Source organism: Sminthopsis crassicaudata, chromosome 4 (genome assembly GCF_048593235.1).
Source record: "Sminthopsis crassicaudata isolate SCR6 chromosome 4, ASM4859323v1, whole genome shotgun sequence".
NCBI classification, from domain to species: Eukaryota; Metazoa; Chordata; class Mammalia; order Dasyuromorphia; family Dasyuridae; genus Sminthopsis; species Sminthopsis crassicaudata.
The window spans coordinates 352,889,080-352,903,410 of NC_133620.1; the positions used below are offsets into that span (position 1 = coordinate 352,889,080).

Consider the following 14,331-nt stretch of genomic DNA (forward strand, 5'->3'; position numbering starts at 1 on the left):
TTGGGAATTTTATACCAGCACATTTATACCAATCCTCCTCCTCATAGGACATGGACCCTCCGTAGGACTGTCGTCCAATCCCACACCCTTATTCTTCAGATAAGAAAATTAAGTTCCAGGGAAGGGAAGTGACTGCCTAAAGTTCATCCAGCTAGTGAGACGTCAGGATTTGAACTCAGACTTCCCATCTCTTATTCCAGTGCTCTTTTCCACTACGTAGGCTGTTCCTCTTGTCTCCAACATTTGTCAAAGTACACTTTAAGGCATCATCCGAGGGCTGCAAGTGCTTCCATCCATAGCTTCATTGCTAAGAATCTCGGGTTCCTGAGTCCAGGGACTTGGGACAGTGGAGGACAGGAGAAAGGGGAAGTTCTCTCCCATCCCCCTTGGACAATACTTGTGGCCCTGGCTCCATTGGAACTAGAGAGAAGAGATGAAGAATGCAAAATTGAAGACATGGAGAGGTGGAGACCCTAAGGTTTGGGGAGTGGGGTGGAGGCGGAGGGGGGAAATGCCAGTTCTGTTCATCATGAATTTTTTAATAAATATTTGTTGTTGTGGCTGCTGCTGCTTCCTCGGAGGTGGAAGGGCCTGGTCATTTGGAATGCTCCCCACAGCAGATTCATCTCATGCTTGCTCAGGTTCTGAATGGAAAAAAGAAAAATCAGGGTTAGACTTCTCCACTCCTGAAAACTTCAACTAATGGTCCCACATCAGGATTGGTCTCAAAGTATAGACCAGGAAAGGGGCAACCCAATAAGCATAGAGTAATGAGTAAACATTTGATGGAAAGATTACCTCAAGACTTCCCCTGTCTAGAAGCAGAATCTTCACCCAAAACCCAAGCAAGGTTTTCTCATACTAGACACTCCCCAGGGAGGCAGCTATTTTGTCCCCATTCCTACCCTCTGACTCACTGAGTCCCACTAACTTCTTTTGGGAATTTCTTTACATTGTCTAATCTCTATCACACACACATCCCAACCTACTCGTTCCCCACACAGACCCCAACCCTCTCCCAGGTACTGACCAGCTTCTGCCTCATCACCCTTGGCATTGGGTTCTTGCCACCAATCTGCATAGATGCCTTCCTCATAGTCACCGTCTCCTTCAAACTCTGCATCTGATGGTGGTGGTTCTGACTCCAATGGTAGTTCTGTCTCCTCTAGCTCCATCTACACTGGCCCACAGGTAAAAGGAAGGGGAATGAGGAAGCTAAATGGTCATGTCTAAATAAAGGTCCCCAGGACAGCATCATTTCCCCCAACATGGGATCATAGACTTTGAAATTAGAAAGGACATTCAAATCTAACCACTGAATTTTACAGATTAGGAAATTGAGGTCTAAAGACATGAAATGACAAAAGTCATAAACAACAAAGCTAGGATTCAATCTGTGTTATAACAGTGGTTTGCTGGAGTCAGATCTATCTGGAGAGGCAATTGTTAAATTTTCAGCATAAGCAAACGCCACAAATGAAGGTTTTATTTACTGTTTTGTTGATTTCTAAACTTAAGAAAAACGTGAAGAAAATGGTAATAAATCAGATAAAACTTAGAACTTAAACTTATAAGCATTTCAGAGAAAAATTGTTAAATATTTGCCAATATGCCATTAGATTGACATTGACAGCAAGTATTCTTTCCTCTACAATATTATCCTCTTTACCACCATTACCATCACCCAGGTCCTTCTCAGTCCAAGGATCCAGTAATAGAGTAGCCTGGATCCATCTGGTACAGTTCAAGAGGTCCCAGAAAGCTTCCTAACCCAATCCAAACCAATAAGCACTAAACACCTGTTATTCAAGGTACTGGGATAAGTGCCAGAAGTACAAGAAAGAAAACAAAAGTTCCTGTCCTCAAGGACCTTACATTTTATCTTTGGACATCAGTAGATAAATATATAGGTATATACATGAAAATTTGAGAAAAGAGGAAGTAGTAAGCACAGACAATTAAGGGGACCTGGAAAGACTTTCCTTAGAAGACAGCACAAAAACTGAGGGAGCCAAGGAATTAAGAGGCAGACATAAGGCAGAGAGATGATTCTGGTTCTAGAGACTGCTGAGTTAGAGGAACAGCAAGTAAGGCAGTTTGAGTGGAATTTAGAGTTAGTAAAGAGGCAGCAAGGTACAAAGGGAGGCTAGAATCAGATGGTGAAGGGACACATTTAATGAGGAGACAGTAGGGGGAGGACATGAAAGTTGCCTTTTAGTACTTAAAGGGCTGTCATAAAGTGACAGGGTTTCTGGCAGTTTGGGTTCAAGTTGTAAATCTGATATACTGGCTCTAGTACTTTAGGCAAGTCAGCCATGGTGCTGGAAAAAAATTGCAGAAAAGGTACCAACCTACTTTGGAAGAAGGAATTTCCTTATTGGATAGCTCCTAATACTAATGAAATAAAAGGTCTGCTCCTTATATCCCATGTCAAAGAGGGATTAGACCTGTTCTGTCTGGCCTCAGGGGACAAAACCAGGAACATGGAATGGAAGTTGCAAAGAGGAGAATTTATGCTTTATATCAGAAAAAGCTCCCTAATAATTAGAGCTTTCCAAAAATGGAACAGGCTGCCTCCAAAAATGATGAGTTCCTCCTGGGGGAGAGGCAAAGGAGAGTTAAAAGGACAAGTCCAATAGGTAGGCAGGGAACCAGATAGGACGTATATTACAAAAACCCAGGGAGGAGAAAGTATCCAGAAGAAAAGATTATCTGTGTCAAATGCTGCAGAGGGTTTGAGAAGGATAAAGAATGAGAAAAAGCCATCAGGTTTATCACTTAAGAGAACCTTAGATCACATGATTGCACAGAGAAGTTGCTTTCCACAAACCTCTGCCATTCAAAAAACCTCATAAAAAAGGAATTATGGATTTAAAGTAAGCAAAGTTGAATCCCAAAGGCAAAAAGACAATATGTACTGCACAGAGTCAAAAACAAAAATAAAAACCATGAAATAATATTAGAATTTGAAGAGTCAGGGTTTTTATTTGGTGTCCCTATTGCTCTAGCCCACTTTATTCATAGGATTCAGACAGCACAGGCAATCTTATTATAAGATTATGCTTCAGCAGTTGAGGTCTCTGCCCAGTCCCTCAATAGTACTTAAATACTTCCACCCACTCACAAGAGTGAGTCTTACAAGAGACTGTAGACTTTCATTCTCTACCATACAAAAGAAAGGAAGAACAAATAGGGAGGAGGTAAAGGAAGTGAGTGTTGATGCTCTGTAGCACAAACAACTAGAGGAGAAAGAGCTTCCCTACCTGAAGGAAAGGGACTGAAAATCCAGCTGGGCCAGTCCTCTCTCCCAGGAGTTTCCTCTAGCTAGAGGCTTATATTCTTCAACAAGAAGAGGTTATGAAAATCCAGTGTTAGAGTATCTGTGTAGTAAGGGAAAGGAGAGGAAACCAAAGAATGAAAGAAAAAATTAAGAGATGAGTGACTGTGAATACAAGAGTAAGGCTGAAAGGCTAGAAGTTTAAAAGAGAAAGACTAATTAAAAACCTAGCTCACAAACACATAAACTAACAGAATCTCATAAACAGAAAGAAAAAATGAGTAAAAATTCAGAGAGACCAAAAAAGAACAAATATTATATGCTGAAGAACCAATGAACCAAAATAGTCACTGAAAAAGAGAGTCTTGTGGACTTACTGGAGAGCAAGGAGGAATAGCAAGATGTTTCAAAATGGTTCCCCCCCAAAAAAAAGGTACAATTTAAAAGAAAATATTGGAAGTTAGGCTAAAAATAAGAGCTCTCAAAAAACTTTCAAAGAAACCAAGAATGCAAGTCTTAGAAGACAATATTTTCTTCAAAGAAGAGACTCTGGAAGAGAAAGTGATAGATTTGAAAACCAAAAATAATTATGGAAACAAAAAAATACTTAAGAGATAACAGAAAAAATTACCAAAAATGAAGGGAAGTAGTCATAACCTCATATCAAAATGGATGAAATAATCCAATAAAATGAAACTATTAGAATGGGTTTTTAAAAACCCAACAATTACATGTATACAAGAAATACACATAAAAATAAAAACACAGAACAGAATGAAAAAGAAATTATTTGTAACCTTGGAGAATTTCTCTTAAATGGTGAAGCAGGAAGTCTGATTGCTGGAGAAAAGAAAAATAAACCATAATGAGACAGTAGAATTTCATAATTCTAGATAATAGAGAAAGAACATTTTGGGCAATCACAAGATGAACAGTGGGATCATCTCTGAGTATGGCTGAAGTGGAGTGCAAGCACAGGTCATGAAAATTAAAAAAGACTGATGAATTGAAAGTCTACAGCATCCCAAATGTACAAGCAGGCATTAGGGTACAGAAGAAGACTGTGAATTAGGTATTGATTTCCTTCAGAAAGGAGGAAGAATGACCTAGAAAATGGTAGATAATGAGTACTCAGATTTTTAAAGGGTGATATCTCTAGATAGAATAATCCTCAAAAGTGAACGTGTGTGATGTCATCAGGGAGAGAGTCTGAAAGTGGTAGTGAGATGTAAGGAATATTGCCTACTTCTCCACCTGTTCCCTGAGAGGGAGAAAAGGGGAGACCATGAGAAAATGCATATCCACTCAGTACTGGAAAGGATGGCAAGAGATATAGTGTCTTCTGGGGGAGTCAACTTTCTGTGAATTGAGAAAATGGAAAGATTGAGAGGAAAAGTTTGAGGATGAAATGTCCAATAGAAGTCAGAGGGAATAGGAAAATAGCAAGATTGAGGTGAATGAAGATGAGAGATTGGGAAGCCTAAGCAAAATCACCAGGATTAAGAAGGAAAGAGTTGCTAGTTTACTAGCTATTGGAATAAAATACCATTTGACCAGGGTTCTCTCTCATTCATGCCCATGAGATGGTCAAGAATGGCCAGAGAGCCTCTAAAAGTACTCCCATAGAGACCTAACTCCCAACATTATTAATAAAGAAGTCTCACTTTTTGAAGTCAAGCACACTCCTTTCTCTAAGGTCCTTTTCTGACAGAACATATGCATGGGTAATTTTTCAACACTGACCCTTGCAATCACTTCTGTTCCAACTTTTCCCTTCCTTCCCTCCATCCCCTCCCCTCGATGGCAGGCAGTCTCATACATGTTAAATATGTTAAAGCATATCTTAACTACAATATATGTGTACATATTTATACAGTTCTCTTGTTGCACAAGAAAAATCGGATTTAGAAAGGTAAAAATAACCTGGGAAGAAAAACAAAAATGCAAGCAGTTCACACTCGTTTCCCAGTGTTCTTCTGCTGGGTGTAGCTGGTTCTGTTCATCACTGATCAATTGGAACTGAATTGGATCCTCTCATTGCTGAAGATAGCCACTTCCATTAGAATTGATCCTCATATAGTATTGTTGAAGTGTATAATGATCTCCTGGTTCTGCTCATTTCACTCAGCATCAGTTCATGTAAGTCTCTCCAAGCCTCTCTGTATTCATCCTGCTGGTCATTTCTTACAGAACAATAATATTCCATAACATTCATATACCATAATTTACTCAGCCATTCTCTACCTGATGGGCATCCGCTCAGTTTCCAGTTTCTAGTCACTATAAAAAGGGCTGCCACAAACATTCTTACACATACAGGTCCCTTTCCCTTCTTTAGTATTTCTTTGGGATATAAGTAACACTGCTGGATCAAAGGGTATGCACAGTTTGATAACTTTTTGAGTGTAGTTCCAAATTGTTCTCCAGAATGGTTGAATCCATTCACAGTTCCACCAACAATGTATCAGTGTCCCAGTTTTCCTGCATCCCCTCCAATATTTGTCATTACCTTTTCCTGTCGTCTTAGCCAATCTGAGAGGTGTGTGGAGGTATTTCAGAGGTGTCTTAATTTGCATTTCTCTGATCAATAATGATTTGGAGCATCTTTTCATATGAGTAGAAATAGTTTCAATTTTATCACCTGAAAATTGTCCATTTATATACTTTGATCTAGGGTCCTTTTTTAAACAATGAATTTTCCTTCAAGGATTAGGGTCTTAAATTTTATACTTTCAGAGTAACATGAGACGTGTCTGAATTGATGCAGAGTGAAGGAAGCAGAACATGGAGAACAATTTATACTATAACAACAATATTGTAAAGATAAGCAACTTTGGAGAATTGAGATCTCCAATAAAGGCAATGACCAACCACAATTCCAGAGAACCTATAGTGAAGCATTCTACCCTCCTCCTAACAGAAAGGCAATGGAATGAGAATACAAATTGTCATAGAATTTATTGAACATGACCACTGTGGAAATCTGTCTTGCTTGACTCTACATATTTTTTAAAAGGATTTTTTCTCCTACTTGGTAGGGTACGGGGAGAAGAAAGTAGAAGGGAGAAAACATTTTTTGTTTAATAAAATTAATTTAATTTAAAAGTTTTAAAGTCCAAGTGAGTAAATTTGTCAGGTCATTTAGTGGGAAATAATTCCCCAAGCTGCTCTTCTTTTAAACAAAGTAAACCTGGGATGAAACAACGGGTGTATGAAAAGGCAAAGAAGATGGGTTGTAGGGAGAGGCTGCAGGGAAGTTTGTAGAATGGGTGTTCCTGAAGTTGGCTATCAGTTGGTTGAAAAGTAATGAGAGGGGCAGCTAGGTGGTGCAGTGGCTAGAGTACCACCCCTGAAGTCAGGAGGACCTGAGTTCAAATCTGACCCTAGACACTTAACACTTCCTAACTATGTGATCCTGGGCAAGTCACTTAACCCCAATTGTCTCAGCAAAAAAAAAAAAAAAAAAAAAAAAAAAAAGTAATGAAAGAATTAATATTATAATGAGAAGTGGACCTATTTTAAAGGAAGGTTTGGGGATGTGATTTTGATTGTTCTTTACTTCCAAATCACCCTCTCCCCAGCCTGTGTAATCTGGACAAATTCAAATTATAGTAGAATACAATGGATTTCCCCACTTAGGTGAGGTCTGAGCAAAATTGAGGAGAAAGTTAATCTAATCTCATCAATGTCCTCTAGATGCTGGCTAGTCTAGTAGAGAATGAGGTTCTAGGAAGGGGAAAAAACCTTCATTTCCCCAATAACTGGCTATTTAGTAATCATTTCTCTAATAAATCCTATATGAAATGAAGAAATTGGATTAATTGATTTCTAAAGTCTTCGAGCTCTAAATTCTATGATCTTATATAATCATCATTATATCTCTTCCCAGAGGCAGTTTCTTCTAAAATGCAGCAGAATTTATGAACAGTACCCCACAGGAATACACACACACACACTTACCCATGCATCCTTCAGAGTCAGGAAGAAGCAGAGCACTCACCTCATCATCTGATTGCAAATATAATCGAGCAAAATCTAGCAGTTCCCGGAGTTCTGTGGTCTGGTTATGGTACAGCATTGCTTCCTGGGGTGAGAAAGGTGAATGGAGCACAGGATTATAGATTTAGACCTCATTTATACCAGCAACCTCACTCCAGCTAACTACTGGTTGGGGCTGCCTCCTACACAAAGCCCACATTTGTTATGTTTCAGAGGGGTGTTACCTACGTACTGATGAGACTCAAAGATTCAGGAAAGCAAGGAGAAGGCTAATTCTGAGGCCTATAAAAGAAGGGGGCTTGGGACAGAACATCTCTGCGTGGGCAAGCTGGTTAGCTTGATCTTCACCTTAGCATAGCTTGCCCATCTCCAGGGAGTTAAGACTGAAAGGACCCAAAGGAACATGGTTCAATCTCACCAGAGATAGTAGTGAAGAGCACTGAAGTCAGGATTTGTTCCTTTAAAACAAAATAAACTATAACCTGAAAGTAACTCATAAGTAAGCCCCACCTCTCGGGGCTGGAAGTCCTCCTCCTGCAGTCCCCATCGCTCTCGGTGAAATCGGTAATACACCAAGTTCTGCTGCATTACGCTGTCTGCAGGGTCAAAAAGCATGTAGCTGGCTACACTTCGGGCAGCCTGCCGAACATCATTCACTGGGAAAACAAAGATACGTTAAGAGGGAGCCATCCCCACAGAGTGTTGGGAATGATCTCCCTCCTCCCTCTCCCCATTATTCATGTCTTTCATCTTATTTCCTCCCTTCCTGCTTCTATCTATTTCCCAGAAATTCTTTCCCTGTCTTTCTCCTCACCCCTCATCGGTGACTTTATTCTCCCTTCCGAGATATTATTCCTGCCCTTCCAACATTCAGCCTCCCTTCTTTCATCCTTCTCAGGTTGCCTTGTCCTCCCCGAATGTCCTCCAAACTGTTCTTGTCCCCAAGTCCCCTCTCTTCCTGTGCCTTCCCACTCCTTCTCATGTCCTGCTGTCTTATCTCTTTACAGACCCCAATTCCCATTCTCAAATACTTGCATTCTCCTCCTTTCCCATCATTCCCCTCTTCTATGTGGCCCCCAATTCTCTAACATCAATACTTGCAACTATCTTTCCCATCTTTTCCTTCTTTCCCCATGGAAAGACTTACATTTGTAGTAAGCAAACTGAAGGTAGTGATACATGGTAGCCACGAATTTGTCCACAAAATAGCCACCCACATTGGGGGTTAAATTGGTCTCACAGTCCACTTTGCACTGCAGGGATTCTGCAAAACGGTCTGGAGGATGGGAGAAGATGGGGACAGGAGATGGAGAAATGGAACAATTATAATCTCTAACCTGCTCCAACCTTAAACTAAATCCCAGCTCACTAATGAATTGGAGTTGTGAACTGATCCAGACATTCTGGAGAACAATTTGGAACTATGCCCAAAGGGCTGGCAAATGTGCATACCCTTTGATCTAGCAATACCATTACTAGGTCTGTATCCCAAAGGGATAATAAAAGAGGAAGAATGTCTCACAAGTACAAAAATGTTTGTGACAGCTCTTTTTGTAGTGGCTAGAAACTGGAAACTAAGTGGATGCCCATCAATTGGAGAATGGCGATATAAATTGTGGTATATGAATGTTATGGAGTATTATTGTTCTATAAGAAATGTAAGAGATCTGATGTCAGAAAAGCCTAGAAAGACTTAAATGAACTGATGCTAAAGGAAGTTAACAAAAACAGGAGAACACTATACAGTAATAGCAAGATTATATAATGATAAACTATGAGAGACTTGACTCTTCTCAACAATACAAGACAATTCCAAAAGACTTGGGATAGAAAATGCCATCCGCATGCAGAGAGAGATTTATAGAAACTAAATGCAGATCAAAGTATACTACTTTTCACCTTTTTTGTTTGTTTCCCTTTTTTCTCATGGTTTTTCCCTCTTCTAATTTTTCCTTTCACAAAATGACTAATATGGAAATATTTTAAATGATTGTACATATATAACCTATAGCAGATTGCTTGCTATTGTGGGAAGGGGGGAAGGAAGGGAGGGAAGGAGAAAAAAAAATTAGAATTCAAAATCTTATAAAAATGAATGTTGGAAATTATCTTTACATGTAATTAGAAAAATAAAATACTATTGATTAAAAAAAAAAAAGATTATTCCTATCCTTTGTATTGTAGCATCCAACAAAAACCCCGGGGAAAGAACTAGGGGTTCAAGGAATCTGAGGGAGTTATAAGGAATCTTAGATGGAATCATGAAGGATAGTGCTCATTCCTGAGAAAGTTCCAATGTGACTTCCTACATTTTTTCTCCTTAAAAAATATTTTGCATTGCTTCATAGCCAAGTCACCAAAAATGTCACTGAATAAATGAATGGTGAAGAAAAAAGAAAGGCTGGTCATGTGATAAGAGGCTTCCATTGTTCCACTAATATCTCCAATATTGAGACCATTCATCAAAAGCTCCCTCCTCATCTCATTCTCCTGATATCTATCCCTTCCTTCATACCTGACTCAAAGAAAGAGAATATTCTGTCCTTGCCAAGGCCAACCTCTCTACATACATCCTTGATATCATCCCAACTCATCTTTAGTGTATGGCCCCATTTTCCCTCTTATTATCTATCTCTTTCTATTTACTACCTCCTTCTCCTACAAACACACCCATGTTCCTCATCCTTCAAAAACAACAAAACCTTTAATTATTCCTACCATCCCTGCTAGCTATTGTCCTGTGTTTCTTCTCTTTTTCAGTTTGACTCCTAGAAAATTCTTCTGTACCAGACACCTCCATTTCCTCTTTCCTCAATCATTTCCAGATCCTTTCCCAACTGAATTCCAACCTTATCATTTAGCTGAAACTGCTTTCTCAAGTTACTAATGAATTCTTAATTACCAAATATAATGACTCCCATTTCTTTTTTTAAATAATTCACAAGTACTTATTGCATTTTAAAATTTTAATAATAGCTTTTTATTTTCAAAATACATGCAAAGATAGTATTCAACATTCACCCTAACTAAACTTTGTATTTCATATTTTTCTCCCTCCCTTCCTCCATTCCCCTCCTCTAGGCAGCAAGTAATCCAATAATGGTTAAACATGTGCAATTCTTCTAAACATATTTTCACATTTTATCATGCTGCACAAAAAAAATCAGATCAAAAAGGGGAAAAAATGAGAAAGGGAAAAAAAGCAAGCAAAAAACAAACAAAAAAAAGATGAAAATACTATATTGTGATCTACATTCAGTCCCCATAGTTCTCTCTCTGGATGCAGATGGCTCTCTCCTTCACAAGTCTATTGGAATTAGCCTGAATAACTTCATTGTTCAAAAGAGCCAAGTCCATCAGAATTAATCATCGTATAATTTTCTTGTCAGGTACAATGATCTCCTGGTTCTGCTCATTTCACTTAGCATCAGTTTATATAAGTGTTTCCAGGCCTCTATGAAATCATCCTGCGGATCATTTCTTTTAGAACAAGAATATTTCATTACATTAATATATTACAACTTATTCAGCTATTCCCCAACTGAATGGACATCCACTCAGTTTCCAGTTCCTTGCCACTGCAAAAAGGGCTGCTACAATTTTTTTTTGCACATGTGGGTCTTTACCCTTTTTTATGATTTCTTTGTTTCCTCATATTTCTTAATCTCTCTGCAACATTTGACACCATTGTTTGCCTTCTTTCCTGTGTTGATGTGACTATTCTTCTGATTCTCCTGTCCCTGATCCATGTCATGCCCACTATCATCTAGAATCCCCAAATGCTCTGCCCTGGACCCTTTTCTCTTCTCCTTCAATACTATATCAATTGGTGACTTCATTAGCTTTCATAGATTCATATATCTACATAGATGATTCCCAGAGCTATATCCTCATCTCTCCCCTAATTTCCAGTACAGAACCTCCAGCTGCCTTTCAGAAATCTTTGAATAATTTCAATATGTACAAAAGAGAATTCATTCTTTCCCTCAAATCCTTTCCCTCTTATGAAATTCCATACTTACTATAAAGACAGCACCATCTTCCCAATCCCCCAGGTTGAAAAATTCTGTATCATCCTTGACTGCTCATTCTTATTGATACTATATACTCAAATCTACCTTGACAGCATCTATCTTTTACATTCCTTTCTCTCTGTTGACACGAACACTACCATATTTCAAATCTTCATCACCTCACACCTGAATAACTAAAATAATTTCCTAATTAGTTTCCTTGCTTTATATTTCCCCACTCTAATCTGTCCTCTACTCATCTGCAAAAGTGAGTTTCCATTTCACACACACACACACACACACACACACACACACACACGTACACACTCCTCATATCACCATTCATTAACCTGCAGTTGCTTCTAGGATCAAATATGAACTGGTTGATTGATGTCCTTTGTTCTCAAAGAGGACCATTATGATATCACTATATTGGAATCAAGCTACAGAGTGTCTAATTGTGAGTGATCGACCAATATGAACTATCACAAGTCAAGAACAAATAATCCATATGAACGTTCAGAGTGAAGCTGTCTCTAAATTTGTGTGTCTCAACTTGAGCTACTACAATTCTGCTTTGCTCACAGAGCACAATGCTTTCTGTGTCTTATTTGATGCAGGCATGTTATGTTGGGCAGTTCTATGCCAGTCTCCCATATTTCACACCAGTTCCAAAGTTCTTCAGAGAGACCTTGAGAGTGTCATCAAATATGAGTTATTTTGTCATCAAACCCATCACAATTTGGCTCCTTCCTATCTTTCCAGGATTCTTCTACTTTACTCCTGTCATGAACTCTACAATCCAACTACCTTGCTCTGCTTGTGGTTCCTCAAACACTCAATACTCCATCACCTGATTCCATGTATTTTCAATGATTTTCTCCCATCTCTGAAATGCTTCCCCTCTTCACCTTCACTTCATTTCCCTCATTTCCCTTAAGATTCAGTTCCAGAGAGAGAGAAAGAGACAGAAAGAGTCTAAATCCCAAATTCTTCAGGAGGTTTTTCCATTCCCCTAGCTGTTACTGTTTTCTCTTTTTGGTTACTTTCCATCTACTATGTGTATATCTCTTATGGACCTAGTTACAGTTATTCCTTCCACATCATGGAGATTAGGGGTATGGCACTCCCTTGATCTGTAATATCCAAGTAAAATGTTTTGATCCTCCCTTTATACCAGAGAAAATGTTTGAATTATTATAATATAAAAAGATAAAATATGTTGATGTTATACAATACTATACACATATTTTATGGATTTCTGAGTTTCTAAACTTCTTTCTGTGTAGGCTGCTGATTTTTGAGTGTCATATGCAGCTTCCACAAAACTCCCCAAAATTCCCACTTAATTTCTTAGGTCAACCCATAATATATCAAAACTGCAATGGAGAAAGTCTTGATGGGGAAAGTCACAATGTGGAAAGGATAATTATTTATTTATGGTTTCCCCTATTAGAAGGTGAACTTCTTGAGGCAGAGACTATTTTTTATCTTTCTTTGTATCCCTAATGCTTAGCACATAGGAAATACCAAATTAATGATTTGTTGACTTGGCAAATTTATGGTTAGGACCAAGATGGGAAGACACATATGATTTTCAATTTGCACTGCTGGTAGAGTAGGTGATTTTTGGTGTCATAGACCCCTTTGTCAGTCTGGTAAAGACTATGGCCCCCTTCTCCAAAGAATGTTTTAAATGCACAAAATACAATGTATAGGATTACAAAGAAAAATAATTCTATCAAAATACAAAAATCAATATATTTTTAAAAATACAAATTAATGTATACCAGCTCTTTTTGTGATGGCAAAGAATTGAAAACTGAGGGGATATTCATTGATTGGAGAATGGCTGGACAAATTATGGTATGTTATTGTAATGGAATATTGTTGAGCGTGATACTCTCAGAAAAACCTGTGTAGATTTCTATGAACTGAGACAAAGAGAAGTAAAAAGAACCAAGAGAACATTGTACATAGTAACAAAATATTGTACAATGATCAACTGTGAATAATTTAGCTATTTCTAGCAATAAAAAGGTCAAATTCAATTCTAAAGGACCCATAACGAAAAAATGCTATCCACCTCCAGAGTGGGAAAAAAGTGCACTAAGAACTGATAGAATCTGGATGTAGTTCAAAACATACTAGTTTTTTAATGTTCTTTGTATTTCTTGTTGTTTTTGTTGTGTGTGTTTTCTTTTATAACATGACTAATAAGAAAATATGTTTTATAGGACTGCTTACCTATGATCTTTATCAATTGTTTGCCTTTTCACTGATAAGGGAAAGGAGAGAGGATGGAAGAAAAATTACAACTCAAATTGTAAAAAATACAACGGTTAAAAATGTTTTATATGTAACTGGGAGAAAATAAAATATTAAATCTTTTTAAAAGACTAGTTCACAGACCCCAGGTTAAGAACCCCCTATTGTAGGAATACTAACATTGACGAGGTTATGGGGCCATTTTCTTACTTTTATGTATGTTCTGTTCTCTTCCCCAGTAGACCATAAACTTCTCAAGGAAGGTATTGTGTCTTTTTTTTTCTTTTGGTCTTTTCATCCCTAGTACCTAGCAAGATGCCTTATACAGTAGGTAGTTATTGAGTGTTTATTGAATTGAAATCAAGAAGTCTAGGTTAGGGAAGAGACTCTTGTGGAGATGTGGTTTTTAGCAGGTCTAAAATGGGACAGTGTTTAAGGGATCCCCTTCATTGGGGATATTGGAGTTCACAGGGTGATTCAGTGGGGGAAACCTGAAGAAGTACAGAATGATAATAAGAGTAAGTAGCAAGATACCTGCAATTGCTGGATAGAAGTCTTTGAAATCTGAGAGCTCATGGGCCCCCTCACAACCAGCCAGGCAATTGGCAAAGACAGCGAGATATTCAGCAAGAGCTCGTTCCATATCCCCAACACTGCTGCGGAAATCACCACTATTGTAGAGCTTCACAGCCTGGACAAACACTGCCTGGGAGAGGAAATATTTGGGGGAATTAAACCTTCTGACAAATCTTTGAATGGTATGGGGAGGCTCCA

The 14,331-nt window shown here is 38.4% G+C and overlaps 1 protein-coding gene across 2 annotated transcripts in view; it reads right to left on the bottom strand.

The window, feature by feature from the left end:
• Positions 1 to 14,331, bottom strand: part of P3H4 (prolyl 3-hydroxylase family member 4 (inactive)) — an 18,889-nt gene continuing 4,558 nt past the window's right edge. Inside the window, exons 4-9 of one of the 2 annotated variants that reach the window (XM_074261521.1) lie at positions 14,092 to 14,263; positions 8,424 to 8,552; positions 7,787 to 7,932; positions 7,278 to 7,361; positions 1,031 to 1,175; positions 1 to 644 (exon numbers count right to left, since the gene is read on the bottom strand). In XM_074261521.1, coding sequence (XP_074117622.1) covers positions 628 to 644; positions 1,031 to 1,175; positions 7,278 to 7,361; positions 7,787 to 7,932; positions 8,424 to 8,552; positions 14,092 to 14,263 — 693 coding nt within the window. In that variant the 3' untranslated portion in view covers positions 1 to 627. The remainder of the gene's footprint in view (positions 645 to 1,030; positions 1,176 to 7,277; positions 7,362 to 7,786; positions 7,933 to 8,423; positions 8,553 to 14,091; positions 14,264 to 14,331) is intronic. The other variant, XM_074261522.1, reaches the window with a different exon arrangement.